The sequence below is a fragment of the Serinus canaria genome, chromosome 1, assembly GCF_022539315.1.
Source record: "Serinus canaria isolate serCan28SL12 chromosome 1, serCan2020, whole genome shotgun sequence".
Classification (NCBI taxonomy): Eukaryota; Metazoa; Chordata; class Aves; order Passeriformes; family Fringillidae; genus Serinus; species Serinus canaria.
In genome coordinates this window covers 475,470-495,467 of record NC_066313.1, presented here as the reverse complement: position 1 = coordinate 495,467, position 19,998 = coordinate 475,470, and the positions used below count along the sequence as shown (strand labels likewise).

The 19,998-nt window shown below is 46.1% G+C and overlaps 1 protein-coding gene across 1 annotated transcript in view; it reads left to right on the top strand.

Annotated features, from left to right (window-relative positions):
- LOC103818441 (glutamate receptor ionotropic, kainate 1) overlaps window positions 1-19,998 on the top strand; it is a 105,522-nt gene that overhangs the window by 67,537 nt on the left and 17,987 nt on the right. The window contains exons 8-12 of the mRNA XM_050977425.1: window positions 7,471-7,578; window positions 10,850-10,963; window positions 11,950-12,153; window positions 12,522-12,745; window positions 15,837-15,955. Of these exons, the coding sequence (XP_050833382.1) occupies window positions 7,471-7,578; window positions 10,850-10,963; window positions 11,950-12,153; window positions 12,522-12,745; window positions 15,837-15,955 (769 nt within the window). The remainder of the gene's footprint in view (window positions 1-7,470; window positions 7,579-10,849; window positions 10,964-11,949; window positions 12,154-12,521; window positions 12,746-15,836; window positions 15,956-19,998) is intronic.

Sequence of the window (19,998 nt, the reverse complement as noted above, 5' to 3'; positions counted from 1 at the left end):
GCAGCTTCTCTTGCACCGCGTGGATATGGGAGCTAATTTACTGATGGCCTTGCAAACGAGTCTCTCATGGTCGTAAAACACTGATTTAAATACTCTGAGAGTCTTATCTTCCTAGCTGATGTAGCCCAAAACAGGGTGTTAAAGCAAAGGATGAGGTTTATAAGACCTTTATGAGTTTCCTGTAAAGCCTAAACACGAGTTGGAACAATAGCAATACATTTGGCACCCCAGATCTGTTAGGGTCTGGTTTTGTTCAACAGGGATGGAGGAACTTTATAATTAGGATCATGAATATGGTGGAAAACAAAGTCAGAGGCAGAGGGGTAGCTTGGGCCCACGTAGGCAGAATTATTATTGTCCTGGTTTTTTGATGTGGTACTGACATTCTGTGAGCATTTTAACAAACTGATCTAAAGACAAATACTCATACTCTCCGTCATAATAAACCAGTGTTCAGACAAAGAATTTGCCTGCAGTGATTCCTGCAGATGCTGAAGTTACAAGTGCTTCAGTGGCTCCCTGGTTGAGTTTTTGCATTTTATTTTGGTGGTGAAAGAACTGAGGTCACCTCATTTGCTTTGTGGGCCAGCGCTTAATGAATGTCTGAGATCAGGGCTCTGCACCACCCATTAGGAGTTTTTAATGAGAATAACCTTGTCAAAGCTGTGTCTGTCAGTGACCCAGTGCCACTCACAGCTGAAGGATGTTTCTAATCTTGGAGCCCCTCTGGAGGCATCTGCAGGGATGTCCCTCAACCCCTGCTCAGAGGGAGAAGGAGGTATTGTCTGTCTGCAGAGCAGGGACGAAAGGAGGATCCCACCTTTTCTGAAGGAAAAATGGGGGTAACAGTAAATATGTTTATAATTGAAGGATCCAGTTTCTGCTCATGTCCCCTCTAAAAGATCAGGCTCCAGATTATGATTGTTTTTTCAATTATCATCAAAACCAGTGTGAGCTCCCCCTTGTTCAAATCCAGCCACAGTGAGAAGACCAACTGCAGAGAGAAGGATGAGATGCAGATTGGGTTCTGAGTGACTGTTACATGCCCTCAAGCAGAATCACAGAGAAAGATCTCATAGATTGAAAGAGATCTGAAGAGATTTCAGTTTCTGCTGTGTTTCTGAGGAGGTCCATGCCAAGCACTGTGACCAGGAGGGAGAGCCATCCATCTGCATTCAGTACTGGAAGGAGAAGAACTGGAGGTTTCTCTTGACAGTAAAAGTAGAATCTAATTATGACAGAAGGGAAAGCATCCATCTGCCAGAGGTATCCATCATGAGTTGTGTTTCTGACTGGCAGTCTGTAGCTCTGTCCTTGCTTCGCTGTGCAATTCCAATTGTTTTGCAGATTGTTTGATCAGGGATCAATATCCAGAAAACATTGCAGCCAGAATTTGTAAAGAAGGAAATTACTTCCTGAAGCAATGCTCTATCTTACAAGAGTCCATGACTGAGCTTGATCCAGAGATGTCCTAAAAATACTCAGTTGAAATGCCTTCAGTCTTTCAAAAGTCCTGGTTTTGTTTTGATTTTCAAATGGAAACCTTTCCTTTAGGGAAGTGTGGAAATGAAAATTGGAAATTAGGTGGAGCATCCCACACATGTTTTACCTTTTCCCCACCTCAGTCCTTGCATTTGAAGAACAATTACAATGAAAGTTACATAATTACAATTGAAAGTTAACAAAAGACTTTTATTAGTGAATGCCCCTGCAGTGCTGGCCTCCTTATTTTGGGGGATGCTGAGTATAAAACTAAGGGTTCCTGAAGCCTAAACCACAATGCTTTGCCCAAGAGTAGCAGATGTACCCCAGCAGATCAGTTCATAGCCTGAGCAGTGACACAGCTCTCATTTATCATGGACAAGCAGCTTCTCTTGCACCGAGTGAGATATGGGAGCTAATTACTGATGGCCTTGCAAACAGAGTCTCTCATGGTCAGTAAAACACTGATTTAAATACTCTGAGAGTCTTATCTTCCTAGCTGATGTAGCCCAAAAAGGGGTTGTTAAAAGCAGAGGATGAGGTTTAATAAGACCTTATTGAGTTTCCTGTAAAGCCTAAAACACGAGTTGGAAACAAATAGCAAATACATTTGGACCCCAGATCATGTTAGGGTCTGGTTTGTTCAACAGGGATGGAGGAACTTTATAATTAGGAATCAGTGAATAGGTGTGGAGAAAACAAAGTCAAGTAGGCAGAGGGGTAGCTTGGGCCCACGTAGGCAGAATTTAATTGTCCTGGTTTTTGATGTGGTACTGACATTCTGTGAAGGCATTTTACAGACTGATCTAAAGACAAATACTCAGTACTCCAGTCTAAATAAACCAGTTTCAGACAAAGAATTTGCCTGCAGTGATTCCTGCAGATGCTGAAGTTAACAAGTGCTTCAGTGGCTCCCTGGTGAGTTTTTGCATTTTATTTTGGTGGTGAAAAGAACTGAGGTCACCTCATTTGCTTTGTGGGCCAGCGCTATGAAATGTCTGAGATCAGGGCTCTGCACCAGCCCATTAAGGAGTTTTTAATGAGAAGTAAATCCTTGTCAGAAGCTGTGTCTGTCAGTGACCCAGTGCCACTCACAGCTGAAGGATGTTCTAATCTTGGAGCCCCTCTGGAGGCATCTGCAGGGAGTGTCCCTCACCCCTGCTCAGAGGGAGAAGGAGGTTATTGTCTGTCTGCAGAGCAGGGACAGAAAGGAGGATCCCACCTTTTCTGAAGGAAAAATGGGGGTAAACATGAAATATGTTTATAATTGAAGGATCCAGTTCTGCTCATGTCCCCTCTAAAAGATAAGGCTCCAGATTATGATTGTTTTTCAATTATCATCAAAACCACTGTGAGCTCCCCTTGTTCAAATCCAGCCACAGTGAGAAGACCAACTGCAGAGAGAAGGATAGAGATGCAGATTGGGTTCTGAGTGACTGTTACATGCCCTCAAGCAGAATCACAGAGAAAGATCTCAGAGATTGAAAGAGATCTGAAGAGATTTCAGTTTCTGCTGTGTTTCTGAGGAGGTCCATGCCAAGCACTGTGACCAGGAGGGAGAGCCATCCATCTGCATTCAGTACTGGAAGGAGAAGGAACTGGAGGTTTCTCTTGACAGTAAAAGTAGAAATCTAAATTATGACAGAAGGGAAAGCAATCCATCTGCAGAGGTATCCATCAATGAGTTGTGTTTCTGACTGGCAGCAGCTCCCAGCGCGGGAGCACAAAGCACCTTGTAAGAGAACAGAACATTTCTGTTGTTTAAGGTCTTTGATTACTCCCAGAGTCAGCATGTCAGAGTGTTTTCCTGGGAGAGCTTTCCTGCAGAGTGGAACAAATAAGGAGAGAGCAGTACAAGAGCCTGATGCCAGAAGAGCCAGGAAATCTCCCCTGCTCTCTGAGACAGGGGCTGTGAGGCAGCACTGAAATCTTTGTGCAAAGACTGGGAAAAGAGGACAGCATTTTGCTCCAAACCATGAAATAAAATCTCTTCTGCTGCATCTTTTTTATTGCATTTTAGCACTGAGCCAGTGACAGGGTCTGGGGGTGCTGGCTGATTTCTTCTCTGGGCCCTGGTGCTACAATATTCAGTTACATCAAATTGAAACAGCTGTTTACTTTGGTAGGGCTTCTCTCACCGGATAATTTAATAGTAACACTTGATTCACTCTCACTAAAACAATCTTTTTTCTTTGTTTCACTTCTCATAAACTTTACTTCCAGTCCATGAAGTGCATTTCTGCTATGAGCCTATTACTGGCTGTTACTTTGACCTGAAAACTCTTAATTAGGAGAGCAAACAAAACAACTGCCTGACCTGCATCCCATGGTGCTTTATTAGGAAATAAAGCTCAGCTTCCCGAGAAGACAATGAGGCTGAGGGCAATGTCAACAGGCAGTCTTACTCTGAAATCAAATTTCAAGTGGAAAAACACTTATTTATGGAATTATCTATGCCCAGATCGCAAAGTAATTGCAGGATTGCATGCTGGGAATAAATACATATTGAATTGATGAAAATTGATAAAAAATTATCTGCCAAGGCACTGGCAGTGTGATATCCAAAATCAAAACAAGCTGTGTGACAAAAAGATTGCGTATATTTTCTTCCATTCTGTTTTCAGCTCATTAAATGTTTCCTGGGCAGTAGATTTGTTTATAAAAAACAAGCTAGAACCATTATAAAGTGACTTTATCTGAATATATGGAGGATGTTTTGATATTTGCTGCACAGAACATTTTTTCAGGCCATATTTAATATATCCAGGCTTACTCAAACATAATGCACAATTTTCTATGTTCCCAGTCCACTCTAATCCCATCCCTCCAGCCATGGAAAATGCACCTTTCTGCTTCTCACTGCATTTCCATTCCAGTGCTGCTCAGGGAAAGGCCAGGACTTTTCCTGGACCTCTTCCAAGTAAAGAGGCTGTGGAGCATCATAATTCTCAGTTTATCTCCACAGATAAAGCCCTGTGCTGGCGAGTGCTGAAATTCTCTTTATTCCATCAGTTATGCCAGATTTGGAGCAGGATAATGGCCAAGTCATACCCTAACTGACTGAATTCCATAATCCTGGGGGATCTCTGGTAATAAGAGGATTAATTGTGAGGGCTGACAAGTTGATGTGTGGCTCATCACACACGATTTCCACTCCAAGGAGAAGCAATATCACTGTCACTTCAATCTGGCAGCTTCTCTGCAATTCCAATAAAGCAGGAGCTTTCTCTTCCCAAAGGAAAGAAAAACAAAGGAAAATTAAACTGCTCTTGGTCAGTAGCATTCTGGTCATTATTTATTGATGCATTATTTATTATTACAGTGGTATTGTTATTTATGGCCTTGGGAGATTTTGTTACATGAGAGAGACCTGAGCTGTTCTGAGCTTTGTAGGTTTAGGTGTTCCTAGGTTTTTGAATTTTTCATTCAAGTGTCAGGTACCATCAAAGCCCTCATCAGAAATTTGGGAATATATCTTCCTTCACCCCTGTAGGTAATTAGGAATGTACATTAAATCAATAACTGATGTTCATTTTGCCTAGGAACTTCTGATAATAAATAAACAGATTATAACCCCAAGAATTAAATATATATACCATGGGTCAAAACAACCCCAGGACAAAACAGAGCAGGCAGGAAAATATTCCTATCTCCAATTAGACTTTAGTCCAGCTTCTCAGTGTACTCCTCCCACAATGAAAATCCACTGAGTGATTTCTGACCAAACTCCCATCAAAGCCAGGGAAAAACCCAGATTGCTTGCCTTCAGGGAAAAGTTTCCAAATTTTCAAGTTACACTTGAACAGCAAGAGAAGGGAAAAAGAGAGAGAGAATAAAAAACACAGGTCTGTTCTACAAAATAAATAACTGTATCTGGTCTGTTTGGGGAATTTCTCAAGTCACTGCTCCCAGGGATGCTCAGGGTGGGATTGTTTGGTGTCTGTGCAGGGCTGGGCTGGGTGATCCCTGGGGGTCCCTTCCCCCTCAGGGTATTCCATGAGTCTCTGATAAGTCTGGAAGCAGCTGAACTGCTCAGTTCTGGGATTGGCTCTGGCTGGAATGGAGGCTGCTGCATTGATCCAAGATGATGAAGTGGAAATTGATACAGACCCTGTGATGGGTGGGAATTGATAAAACTCCTCTGGAGTGTTTGACCTTGGAGGCTGAGTCAGCTCTGCTCTCCTCTTGTTGCAATTTCCCATCAATCTATTGATAGGGATTGTAAGTGGAATATTTGAACCCAGAGCTCAGCTTGTGCTTTCCCCACAATCCTCATCTTTTCCAGCAGTGAAAGCAGGGAGTTCCACAGCTCTCCCTAGGTTGCTTTGTGTATTTTGGCCGTGGCAGGTGCTGCCAGCTCTGAAGGTGGCTGAAGCTGAGTCTGTAGCCTGTTCTGTCCACCCCCTTCTCGAGGCTCAGTAAGAAAGGGTCTGAGCAGCTGCTCACAGTGATTCTGTTTGATCAATTACCTGATCAGGTTCCAATTCATCTTTTATTATGTCCTGTAACACTCAATGTGTCACCAGAAACATAAAAATTGCTATAAATCCTGTGTGTGAAAGCATAAAATCCCATCCCTGCGACACACACAGATGCAGCTCCTGGATTTTCAGGAAGTTCTGCTTCATTTCAGTTTGTTAATTAGCAAGAACTCTGCATATGATGCTTTCTCTGTTTTGGTTTAGAAGCAGTAAAATAAAATTCAGAAATTAAATTCAGAATTCAGATGGTATCTGAAGCATGTTCCTCACCATTAGGATTTAAAAATCCCATCAGCATTTAACCTTTCTGAGAAGCACTCCCTGAACCTCCTGAGAAACTGATCTCTAAAGAGCAGATTTTATAAAATGTTCCAAGTTTATGAAAAAGAGATGGGGGCACATCAGAGGAATAAAAAGACAGGCTGGAAAAAGGGATGTTAGAGATTGAAATTCATCCATATGTGTCTATATTCATCCATATGCGATCTTGATTATATCATTACAATAAATAAGTAATAAATAACCCTGCAAGTGTTTCACTGTTTGCAGCAGAGACTTGTGTATACTCCCAAGTCATTAGGATGGAAAATCTCACAGCAAATTTGTTGCACTAATGCCTTTCCATTCTTGTGCTACTTAAGCGTGTATCAAAGTGTGTATTTTGATTCCACAAATTCCAAATGCACCAGATCTGCCTGAGGCATGTGGTGAGAACTCCCCAGCATCCAAGATTAAATCCTGCAAATTCAGGGCTGGAATTCAGATTAAGCAGGGAGGGGGGACACCGGTCTGTAAGTGTGATTTTTAATGCAGCTTTACTTCTGTCCTCTGTCTCCAATAAATTAAATGAGCCAAGGAACGATGTGTGGTGGAAAAGCTTGTAATTTAAAATTATATGGCTGACACACACGAAGGAACAATGCCATCATTTATCGTCAGCTCTCCTTGTATCTCTGACAAATTTAATCTAATGGGGGGCCTCCCAAAAATAGATTATCAAGATTGTCTACACTTTTAAACCCATCACTTTGTTTTATGGATAAGCACCAGCTCTGGGGACAACATGGAGTGGGAGGGAGGGAGATCTCATTTCAAGGCAAACAGGCTTGGTGGGAGGCTCACAAGATACAGGGGACTGAAACTGTAGTGAATTCTTGTGCAGTGCACAACTGCCCAGGCTTTGGGCACGTGCAATTCTCCCTTTCTCTTTGATCACTCTACATTTTTTATCAGTACCACACGTATGTAAATCAATCTATGCAAACTGTCACAGACTTGTGGCTGGTTGCAAAATGCAAAACATATCAGAAAGAAACTAAACAACAACAACAAAAAAGGGGGTTTTGTCAGAGTAGCAAAGCCACATATGCTTCAAAGCCCCCAGATTTGGAAGTGATTCAAGGCTGTGAAGTATTTAAATTATTACTAAGTTATTATTACAGTTCTTGTTGTGGGTTCAGGGTAGCTCCTGCTGGGTGCCACAGGTAGGGTGTGTTTGTGTCCCCAGGCACGGTGGGAGGGCCTGACCGGGCGCATCACCTTCAACAAGACCGACGGGCTCAGGAAAGACTTTGACCTGGACATCATCAGCCTCAAGGAGGAAGGCACGGAAAAGGTAGGCAGGTCTTGGGTAACAAAACATGGCCAGAGGTTCATTTGACAAGGGCAGGGTTCCTCAGCTTGAATCTCCTGTGACTGGGGTAAAAAGCCCCACCATTCTCAAGTGATTTGAGTCAGAGTCAAAGCAGAGCTGCTAAGATTGGGTTTTTATTGTACAGTGCATTTCGAGGTGTGGGAGAGGAATGTGGGGCAGGCAATATTATCTAATGGAAAGAATCATCTTAAGTGCACCTCGTTTTCAATTCCTGCCACTACAACTGTGGATGGTTAATTCATCTATATAGAGAGATAAATTTATATAGCACTGCACAGATAAATGTGACATGAGGGAGAGAGGAAAGAAGGTGCTTGAGTAATAACCTCAACAAAGTGGAGTTGTTGAGAATTCTCCAGGTTTCTGGGCCTGGATTTGCTCTCTTTCCCTTTCCTCAGCCCTCAGCCAGCCATATGGGCTGCCCTGGGAGCTGTGGGTGTCCCAAACCCCAGCACAGGTGACAGCAGCTCCTGAGGCTGCTGGCCCTTGCTCTGTGTGCTGGCTCAGCTCTGGGTGGTGATTGCTGATGGGTTAATGGAGAATTTAACTGTAATTGCTCCCACACAGCTCTCCAGACAGCTTCTCTTTTCATTTTTAATGAAGCACTCTGTTTATTTTTCCCTGTACCAAGGCTGCTGGCGAGGGTTCTAATCATTTGTATAAAGTGTGGAAGAAGGTTTGTACACAGACAGGTGATGCCAAAACCCTCTGGGCTGGGTCTTCACACTCAGCCTTTGGGTTTTAATGGTGACTCTCCTATTGCAGTTTAGAGACAGCAGTCTCTCTGAAAGCAGGAAATTTCCTGGTAGGATAAGTTTTTCTCCACTTGAGACACTGTAATTGCAAAGGCTAAGAACATCTTGGCAGGATTCAGCTTTTTCACCAAAATCAGGGGGGTTTAATTATTATTTTACTTCTTGGGAGATGTGCTTTTCCCATCTTTGAGTAAAGGCCCCTGCTGCAGCAAAACCAGTCCTTTTCTCCTGTGCCATCCTTCCTGATTCACCTAAAATTTACAGGGTAAAATTACAGTATTTTGGATGTGTATTGGCATCAGCTCCCAAGTCTGGTTAATGTGCAGGGTTGGGGGCGTTTTTCCCCACACAAACCTCTCAGTGCTGGCAGTGTTCAAGCCTTATTGCCTCAAAATTTGGATGAGTGTGTTATTAGCTCCTTACAGAAAAGAATGGAGATGATTAAGTGGGTGCTGTCATTCACTAACATATGGAAATTGGGACTAAGCTTGTTTATAGAAGATGTAAATTACCCCAGGAATCTCATCCCTCTTTGAATGTAAGGTGCTTAAAACACAAAAGTGGGATTTGGAGACCAGCTCCACGCACTGCTCCCCACAGGACTTACAACCCCTGGTTGCTGTTCTATGAGGAGAAGATAAAATCTGCATCCACTAAGTCTGAAGTGTTCTGCAGTCATGAGACACAAACTTTCTATAGTGATTAGAATTGTGTTTTGCTCATGGTTCACACAGATGTCATTATTCCACACCCCTCTCTCTTGCACAGTGTAGAAAGGTTTTGGGTTTGTGCTGATTTTGTGAGAACATACCAATGTAAAACCCCCTCTGCAAGCCTTCCTGTGTTCTCATGGAGCACATGCATCCTTAATAACCCAGTTTAATCTCCAGCAGACGGGGCTGAGGCACAAAGGCCCTCTCCCCTCCTTCCTAGGAGTAAGTAGATCATCCCCTGACACGCAGAAGCAATCTCCCTTTGGACTGCAGGCATCTCGTGTTCTGCTGAACTGATTTAAACCAAATTACAGCTGGATCAGAGCAGGGGCTCGCTGGGGAGGGCACATGGCGCCTCTCACACTTGTCACTAAACTGCAAAGCATCCCCTGAAGTCCCCAGTGCTGTCCTACCTCGGTGTGACCCCTCCTCCTCCCTCGTGCCCCTCCAGGCAGGGCTGTCCTGCAGTGCTGTCCCTTTGCCCAGACGTGCAGTGCTCTCCTGGTGTATTCTGTGTGCTCTGTGACTGTGCTGCTCCCTGGCCCCGTGGCTGTCCTCCCCTTTCCTGCTGCCAGCCAACACACACATTCCCAGTCACTAACAGCGAGCAGAAGGGCTCATCCACCCTGGTGCAAATCCAAGGACACTGGATATTTACTGTATTCCTGGCTCAGGCTGCCATAATAGCCAACGTTTTATCTCCTTTGTAAATCTGTGCACTTTCCAGATCAGCTTCCCAACCTGATCTAGTTTTGGAAACAAAGGGAATGACTGGCAAATGCTTGGCATAACTATTTTTTGTAATGGCATGGGTGTCCCCATTAAGAATTTGGGAAAAAATAGTTTGTGAGGGGCCAAACCAGTGGCACGTGGGGACATGAACGCCAAGTTTGCTTGAAATTGTTGTGCTCTCCACAATGCCCAGCAAAAATCAAACTGCCTGAGCCAGCTCCTCCCCTGGAGCTCCTCACATCAGCCCTCAGCCGGGCTGGGCATGAAAATCCAAAGGCAAAACCACTGGAGATGCTTCCAGCCTGCATTTAAGTTGGGTAAATATTGATGTGAAGAAATAACATGGTTATAATTTCTGCCCCCACAGCGTAGATCCAAATCCACTGAAATGACAAATATCTTCCCTGGAGGCTTTGGATTGGACAGCAAATACTGGCAGTTTTCACTGTCTCCAGGGCTGGAAAGGAATTTGCCTTTGGCCACTGATGTTTGCTGAGCAAATACTGCTCGGGGTGTGAAATGTGCCACCTTGCTAGCTCTGGCACATCCAGGAGTCCAGGAATGACAGAATAATCTTTGCTAAACTTGCTGAAGGCACAGGGCAAGTAAAGGCCAGTGCATCCATCAGTCTGTTCCAATGTAGGTATTCAGGCTTTTAACCTGTTCTATCAGAACAGAGAGGTCTTGCCACCTGTCTCAACTCCACCACTGACAAAATGTCTTTAAAAACCTATAAAACCAGCCATTTGACTTTTTTTTTAGCAGGGAACAAAGCCAGCCTGTTCCACTTTAGTAGCCAGCTGGCCAGCCCAGCACTGCACTGCCAAGCCTCACACTCTCAGTGCTCCTGGGTGTGCATTTATGCATTTTGCAGTCATTGCCTGGAGTTTCTGAATCAGCCCGTGGTGCTGCTGCATTTCTCCGAGCTGCTGCCCTCTTCTAGCACTGGGTCCCTTCCTGAGTGAGCCTGAGGGCAGTGCTATGGGGGCTTAGGGGGTGAGGGCGGCCTCTCACCCGCTCTCCTCTGTGCAGATTGGGGTCTGGAACTCCTACAGTGGCCTTAACATGACGGACAGCAACAAGGACCGCTCCACCAACATCACGGACTCCTTGGCCAACCGCACGCTCATCGTCACCACCATCCTGGTAAGGCTGCCCGAGCTGCACATTCAGGCTCAGGATCCACACACACGCGTGGCATTGACTCCAAAACACCACACTGCCACTGGAAGTCTCCCAGAACCTCTGCCTCCAAAATTGTTCCACCTTCTCCAGCGTTTCAGACCAGCCCTGTGCACTTTTCCTCCCAGAAGAAGGAACACACACAAACACTCAGCTTTGCAGTCACTGCCCATACAGCCTTTGTTTTACTGGAAATGAGACAAAGAGGGCTGAAGGGAAGTGGTAAACAGCAGGCAGACAAATTGAGTCCTTGTGCTTCCTGTGAGGAATGGAAAAGGTTTAACTGGGTATTCGGGACCTGCTCTGCCTTGTGCTCTCCACATGCCCTGTAATGCCACTTTTTTTTCAATTGCTCTGCCTAGTTCCTGAGGAGGAGGGAAAGAGCTCAAAGGCTTCTTCTGCACTACGTGTCTATTGACAGAGGTTTTACCACATTAAACTGCTTGCCCAGATCTTCTTCTATACAAAATCCTGTAAAAGGGAATGCAAAAATGTACTTTGTAATCTGCCTTTGCTGTTCTCCATTCCCTCTTTGCTCCATTTAAAGACTTATTTTTCACAGAATACAAAATGCTAGTTTCCCCTTATGAGGTTTTTTTTCTGTTATTTAGCATGCTCTGTCCTTCAGTATCCCTTCCTGTCCCTTGGAGTGGGACAATATGGGATCCAGACCCTGGGTCTGAGTTTGGAGCTGCTGGGCACAACTGGAATTAAAGCTCCTGGGAGCCACAAATGGTCCATTCCACTGAAAATTAGGGCCCCTGTGCTCATCACTAATTCAATCAGTGAGTTTGTTCACACACCTAGAAGAGCTTTAATGCACACAGTAAATTGCTGGTTTCCATGTACTTGCAATCCCTGTGGAAAATATTAGCATCGTGTAGAGAAAGCGATCTAATCCGAGCCAAGGCTCACATCTCTCACTGCCTGTCTGCCGTGTTTTCCTGCAGGAAGATCCCTATGTGATGTACAAGAAGTCTGACAAGCCCTTGTACGGCAATGACAGGTTCGAGGGGTACTGCCTGGACCTGCTAAAGGAGCTGTCAAACATTCTAGGCTTCATCTATGAGGTCAAACTCGTTTCTGACGGCAAATACGGAGCCCAGAATGACAAGGGAGAGTGGAATGGGATGGTCAAGGAACTCATAGATCATGTAAGACTGAACCCTTCTTCTCTCTCTGTTCTCCTTTTGCCTGGGGTATTTTGTATCTGAAATCTTTGCTGTGGTTTTCACCTCCTAGAGCCCCTGCTGTGTCTGTTTTGCCGCCCATCAGAGTAGGAACATCTGAATGAGAAGTTTGCAGGTGCTGGGGGGAAATGCCCATCAGTGGCCATGTCCCAGATGTCCCCCTGCCTTGTAAAAAGAGGAAATGGAATGCTAGACCCCTCCAAAATACCCTAGGAATGTTAGATGTTGTTGAATTTGAGCCAAAATTGGTTTATTTTTTAACGCTCAGGACAGAAATGGAGGGAATGGGTTTGCTGAACATGAAGGAGATGTTTTCCCTTTTGTGCTTCCAGAAAGCTGACCTGGCTGTTGCTCCTCTCACCATTACCTATGTCAGAGAGAAAGTGATTGATTTCTCCAAGCCCTTCATGACACTGGGAATCAGCATCTTGTACCGGAAGCCCAACGGGACCAACCCCGGCGTTTTCTCCTTTTTAAACCCTCTCTCTCCAGATATTTGGATGTATGTTCTCCTGGCCTGCCTTGGAGTCAGCTGTGTCCTCTTTGTCATTGCCAGGTAAGGCCGGGACAGAGTTTTGGATGCCCCCACAGCCTCTCCCCTCACAGGTGTTGGATGGGCTCTGGAGTACCATCCTAAGGGGGTTATCCAGTCCTAAAACCTTTCTGCAAAGTCTCGGTATTTTCTCACCAACATTGCTTTTCTGTATTGCACTGAGGTTTTGCTTTCTTTAAGAGCTGTTCCAAGCGAAATATCCCATGGGATGCATCAGGAGGCACCACCCCAGCAGACATGTGCTGAAAAGCAGTTTGTTACTTGCATGTAGGCTTTTCCCTTTTCCACTCATGGTGCACACACTTCACAGGTAAAAGACCCAAAAGGTGAACCTGGTTTTGCTGGAGGTCTAACCTCAGAGGTCTCTTCCACCCGAAATGTTTCAGTGCATTGGAGGAGGAGAGGCCACGGGTCAACCTCCCAGGGTGGCCTGAGGTGAGAGGAGTTTCTCCCTCCCCAGCAGCTGTGGGGCTGTGTGCAGTTACTCACCACTTCCCACAGGCTCCTGCAGTGCCTCGCTGCACCATAAATAATAACTCCACTGTACACAATCCATGATCTCAGTCATGACTAATCTTAAATCTGCTGCTCTCTGGCAGATTGACTTTTCTGCACTTGTGTGCCAAGACTGAAAACATCCCCCAGCCCTCTCCACCTCAGAACAGTGGAAGGAAACACAAATGCTTTCCTTGAGCTGATGCCTGAAAGCAGTGCCTAGTTAGATTCAGCTGCATGGACTGAAGAAGTGAAATTGTGCTCATGTTAATTTAAATTTATACATTTTAAGCTAAGCTGCTCTTGAAACCCACATCGAGACCTGTCCATGTCTCCAAACACACCAAGATTTCTGTAAGATTTGCGAAGTGTTTCAGCAAATATTGGTTGCTTTTAATAACCCCAGAAACCATCCACTTCTTAGCACTGTCACAGTAAATTACATTGCTACCCACATTTTGACATCAGTTCCTGGAAAACAAATACTTGGGAATAATTTGCACAGACTGGTATAATCCTCCTGTCATTTCTTTCAACTTTTCAGCAGCTGAATAATTTCTCATTTGTCTCTGAGCCTTACGTAGCCCTGTCATTGTTACATTAATTTTTAAACTCAAACACTGAAGTTTTTATCTCTGTGAAGGATGGCAGACTGGCAAAGCTCTGTTCCAAGTACACTGCCAGTGGATGAACAAGGTGTCGTCTGCCAAAATTTCCCTTTCTGCTGATGCCATCTCAGCTGTGCTGTTACGTCAGTGAAGGTAGAGCCAAGTAGCTGAGTCAATAATGTCACACAGACCCTGTTGTAAAAGGTGCTTGGGTGACCTTGAGCATCTCAGCTTTATCAGAAACCTCAGCACAGCTGCTGCTGAAGAGGGAGAAAACCAGGGGGAAAAAGGCCAGGAAAGCAAAAGGTCTAAGCAGTGAATTCTGCTGAACTGTAAACCAGAGCTCAGTGCAGCAATAGAAACACAGAAGAAAATCAGCTTTTTTTTTTTTTTTTTGAGGTGTAAAAGAGGCATACACCCTACTAACACATTGAAATATGTATCCAGGGCTAGGAAAACCTTCCCAGTCTGGAAGACAAGGCTTTGCTGACAGAATTTCATGGCCGTTTTGCTCTTTCTGTGATGGAGATATTTCTTTCCAGCTCACTGATTGTGGTGGTTTTCTGAAACCCTGCAAAATTCCAGCCTTGGGCTTCCCAGGCAGGTCAGGCAGAGGGATTTATTCTTTTTCCTGCCCTGTGTGAACACTGTGGGGGGAACTCTTCACTCCTAGGGCTGCTGAAAACCTCTGGTCCTAACTGGAGGTGTCTTGTGAAGGATGTGTTTCCCTCTGTGTGCATGAACTGAGTCTGGTCACTCCACAACACCTGCTTCCATTACTACAGCAGAAATCTGGAACATCTAACTTGGGAATTGCTTTTCTTTTGATGGGTGCATGCAGAACTGTTGTAACTTGAACCTGGAAACTTTGTCTTTTGTCATTATTTTTTTATACTCTCGTTCTGGGTATTGTGCAGCTGATGGCATCCTAAGCTACATCCTCTCCCAATTAATGGGTTCATTATACCAGACTTCATTACTTCAGCCAAGCAAGGCACTCCACTCGCAACCGTGCATAAATTCAATGCTTAATTATATTGTTGCAACAGTAATTAGAATGTGTTGGGTGACATTGTCAATTAAAGCTGCATCCACACGTTCCATGAGGAAGGCACGTGGCACTGGGGAGCCTGAGTGGGCTCCCTGAGGAGGAGCAGTCCTCGGGGTGCTCCTGCTGGGTGTGTGCTTAGCCCAGAGTTCTTCCAGGGATCCCTGTGCAGCTCCTTTCCTGCAGGGCCCATCCTGTGTCCCTGTGGGTTGGGGAGCTGCCTCCCAAGGCTGGGGAGAGCAAGATGCTCTGAATGCCTGGCCTGTGGGGCTGGTCCTGAATGGGCACCTGTTCCAGAGGGGGACTCCATGGTCCTGGTGGAGTCCCTGGGTCCCTGCCAGCTCAGAACATCCCATGATTCTGGGAATGATGGGCAGCTGCTGCTGCAGGGACAGCACACACCGACAGTGAGCGGTGCTGCCCTGACAGGGCTGCTGCTCCTTCCTTATTTCCAAAGAGCACCCCAGGAACAGCCCCGTGGCTCCAGTCGTGCCCTCTGAGTGGGGCATGGAGCCATGGGGCTGTGGCAGGGAGGAGAGGAGCAGCAGCCCCATGCCAGGCCCAGCAGCATGCCATCCATCGCTCCACAGCTGATGCACACCTGGCACGGGGCAGTGCCATGTACCAGGACACCCTTCACGCCAAGCTCTCCTTTGGCACGGGCAGTGCCATGTACCAGGACGCCCTTCACACCAAGCTCTCCTTTGGCACGGGCAGTGCCATGTCCCAGGACACCCTTCATGCCAAGCTCTCCTTTGGCACGGGCAGTGGCATGTCCCAGGACACCCTTCATGCCAAGCTCTCCTTTGGCACGGGTCAGCCCTCCGTGCCAGGCTCTCGTGTGCCCGTTGCCTGCGTGGTGCCGTGCCGGGCGCGCTGCTCAGCAGGTTTGCTGTGTGTCCTCTGCTCGATGTTTACAGACTGTTTCTGTTGACTGCCACAGGTTTACACCATACGAGTGGTATAACCCCCACCCGTGCAACCCAGACTCAGATGTGGTGGAAAACAATTTTACTTTACTAAATAGTTTCTGGTTTGGAGTTGGAGCTCTCATGCAGCAAGGTACACCGGTTACACTTCGTTCTCGCACACGTCCCACAGTCTGCTCAAGGGCTTCTGTGCTGGTAAACTCCACCCTCTGTAAACGCAGCATGTACTGTAAAACCTGATCCCACACACGCAGAGTAGACAGGGGAGGGAAGCCAAGGGCCACTGCCTCTGGGGAGCTGTGCAGCCCAGGCCAGGAGGAAGGAAGGAGGGCGAGCATCTGACAGAAAGGGGAGCACGCAGGGCCACATGGCGGTTCTGCAGCTGAAATGGAATTTAATTGCAAGAGGGATATGAAGTGCCTCGTGCTGAAGTTGAGTTTATCGCTATAAGAGTTTTGACAACAGGAAAATGTTGGGCTCCATCCCAACACAAACAGCCTTAGCTGCCCTAGAGGAACTGTTCCAGCTGCCAAACAGGGAAAGATGCACTTTCTCCAGAAGGGTTGTTGAGTTTGTAGGCACTTGTCAAACCTGTTGTTTAAAACCAACACCAAACCCTGGTTTTCTGTGGCTTTTCTGCAGGTATGAGTCCGATCCTTCTGTAAATGCATCCAACCCTAGAAGCCTTAACTTAACCTGGTCACAAACCCCTGTTACTGATGATTTTGGAAACAGCTGACATTTTATTCAGATGCCAAGGAGGGGCAGTGAAGCTTACTCTATGTGGGAAGTCAAATAGATCTATGTACTAAACACATTTGTTTATGGCATTTATATTCCAAGGTTTACAATTAAATCACTTTTCACCAAAACTGGGGTCCACTGAAGAGAGAGAAAATGTTTTCTGACAAACATTTTGAGTTGAATCAAAGCTGAACAAAAATGACCCCACCCCACAACAACCAAAAAGGCAAAGCCCAGCAGTACCTTGGTATTAAATTCCTAAGCATTTAAGTGAGGAATGTAAAACCATCTCTGCATTCATACAGGTACAGTTTATCCTTTCCTCTTTAACAGACATGAGTAAAAACAAAATAAAAAAAAAGAGGATTTTTTCCTAGATGTGGTAGAGAATAAAGTCTGTATTAACCTAAGATGCACTCGCTTTTAGTGGTGCATTATTGTATTGAGAGGATACAGAACTTCCCCACAGAAGCTGCTTTGAAGGAGGTTGGATGAAAGAAGAGCATTTCTGCTTTGTTTTGGAGCTTTTTTGTTTTGTTTTCCTTCCAATTTGTCACTAAAACACAGGCTGAGGTTTTACAGTATCAGGCAGGTGTGTGTATCTAACTGTGGTTGCCCTGTGTGTGAAAGTGCCCCAGGATTTTGTGTTTCCTGTCCTGCCTTTTTTGGAGTTTACCATCATCCACAGCAAACTGTGGGATGCAGTGTCTGCTCGTTACCACTACCTTGGGTACATGACAGTCAGCCCCAACCAGACTCTGCTTGTCTTTTAAGGAGATTCAAAACAAAACAAAAGAAAGAGAGAAAAAGAAAGAAAGGAAAAAGAAAACATTTGTAAGGCAACACAAATGTTTCCATGTGCAAACTTGCGGTGTTTGTGATTGTCTGTGCCTCATGGTCACGTGAAGAGTTTGGACATGATGGGAGCGGTGGTGGAAGTCTGGGTCTAGCGTTGCACTCCTCCTCCTCAGCAGCAGCTGCTCGTTATGCTTGACTGGAAGCCACTTGTGATTAAATTTTAAAATGTGATGATCAGACTTTCTCTTTTCTACAGAGCGTGAGCAAAGTCTGGATCAGGATTGGCTGTCATGTCTGCCATAAAAAGGCACTAGAGAGACTTCAGCAAGTATTGTCTCTGCCCCTGAGTCTTGCTGGCAACATTTTGATTTAGATGCTGCTTCCCCTGTTTTTCCCCTGGAAGTCTCAGATGTGTTTGCATCCTCCAAAAGCATCCAAACAGGGCACATTTCATCCAATCCATCCAGGGAAGTTGTCACTGTCAGAAAGGAGAGCTGTCCCTTAGAGCTCAGCTCAGCCAGGAACGGGGCAGGCAGGAGCAGAGAGTGCCCAGGTGGAGCGGGGTGGGGATGGAGCAGATCCCGGGCTGATCCCCCAGCCTGGGCAGCAGGAAGGGGAGATCCTGCCCCTGAGCCCAGGTGAGACCCCACCTGCAGAGCTGCCCCAGCCCTGGGGACACAGCAGCAGCACCTGGAGCTGCTGGAGAGAGCCCAGAGGAGGCTCCAGAGCTGCTCCAGGGCTGGAGCCAGCCTGGGAGAGCTGGGGGTGCTCACCTGGAGAGGAGCAGCTCCAGGGAGAGCTCAGAGCCCTTGCAGGGTCTGAAGGGGCTCCAGGAGAGCTGGAGAGGGACTGGGGACAAGGGCTGGAGGGACAGGACCCAGGGAATGGACTCAGACTGACAGAATAGGTTTAGATTTGATATTAGGAAGGAATTGTTCCCTGTGAGGGTGGCAGGCCCTGGCACAGGTGCCCAGAGCAGCTGTGGCTGCCCCTGGATCCCTGGCAGTGCCCCAGGCCAGGCTGGACAGGGCTTGGAGCAGCCTGGGACAGTGGGAGGTGTCCCTGCCATGCAGGGGAGGCACTGGGTGATCCTTAAGGTCCCTTCCAGCCCAGGCCACTCTATTATTCTAGGATAAACCAATGCTTTTTGCTGGAACCAAGCAGCTCAGCCAGGAGCAGGGTTTGCTCTCCCCTCACCAAAGCAGTCACTCAGGGCAGGATTACCAGGGTGGGAACTGAGTATGTTCCCACAAACCATGTTTTGCTGCAGAAAATCACAAGTTTGGCATCTCACCCCACCAGTGCAGCTCACAGGGATTTTCCATCCTCTCCTGAGCAGTGCTGGCACATTCCAGCTGTGTGTGGCACAGCATCAGGGGCCAAGTGCAGGAATTCTATTTGTATGGCTGCCCAAGCTTTAAAGCAAGAATCCCTTCAGGATGACCTGAACTTTTGCAGTTCAACCTCAGCTTAGAAATAGAGAGCTACAAGGAAATATTTCATTGTATTGAAAAAAAAATCTAATCAGGAAAGCAAGAAAGTAGAGCAGAAGCCCAAACACAAACCCAGGCAGAGCTACAGCTCTGGAAACAACTCCATTTGGCCTGGAAAATTTCAAGTGAGAGTTTTTGCCTTCAGACTGCTCTCGCTGTTTGGCAGTTCTGTCAACACACTCCAACCCTTGGGCTAAGCTTAGCTCTGACCTTTAAGAGACACAGCTCTGTGTTTACAAATACAGCTCCAATCTGTTTGCTGGTTGGTGGGGAAGGTTTTACCCTTTCGGTCTCTGCCCCAAAAGTCACATTCAGAGTTTTTGCAAAGTCTGAAAATGTTCTCTGCAATGTTGAAATTTTTGCAGAACTCACTGAATAGCTGAGGAGCCATAATGTGTCAACAAGTTTTTCCAGAATAGAAAAACGTTTGTCAAATCAAAAGCTTTAGCCCTGAGTTCTCTGTTCACAGGCTCTTAAGTATTTTCTTAAGTCCATCCCTCATCAGCAAAATAATGATGCAAAAACTTTACTTTGAAGTCAAATTGCTCAGGTGGCTACATAAGAGCTTTGCTGAATCAGATCCTGAATCCCACATTATACACAGAATTCAGTGGGAATGGCCCCCCAGTTAAAGAGCAGAAAATTTGCCTCAGAATGCTTAGAAACAGGAGTATCTCTATGGCTGAAATCGAGGTTATCTGAGTGCCTGGAAACCATTGCAGTGCAGGTAACAGGTGGCTGCTCTGTGGGGATTTATGGCAAAGGCAGAGAGCGGCTCAAACCTGTTCAGAATAATGTGCTAAATTCACTGTCCAAGACTTTGCATCGCCCTGAGGATCCAAGGGATGTGCCCGTGGACCCTCTGGTTTTTCAAATGGGAAGCACACATTGCTAGGAGAGGTTTTGTGGGGGCTGAGCTGAGGTTCACTGGAGGTCACTGGAGCTGCATTATCTCCCTGTTGGTGCTGAGATGTGTCCATAGGATGCATGGGGCAGGCTCCTCCTGTGAGGTATTTCTGTCAGGCAGCTGTGAGCAGAAGAGTGCTTGCTAAAGAGTTCTGGTTGCAAAACTGATAGCAGTCTACGGGCACAAAGGGACTCCAGAAGCAGACAGAAATACCAGAGTAGCTTGCTGGGGATG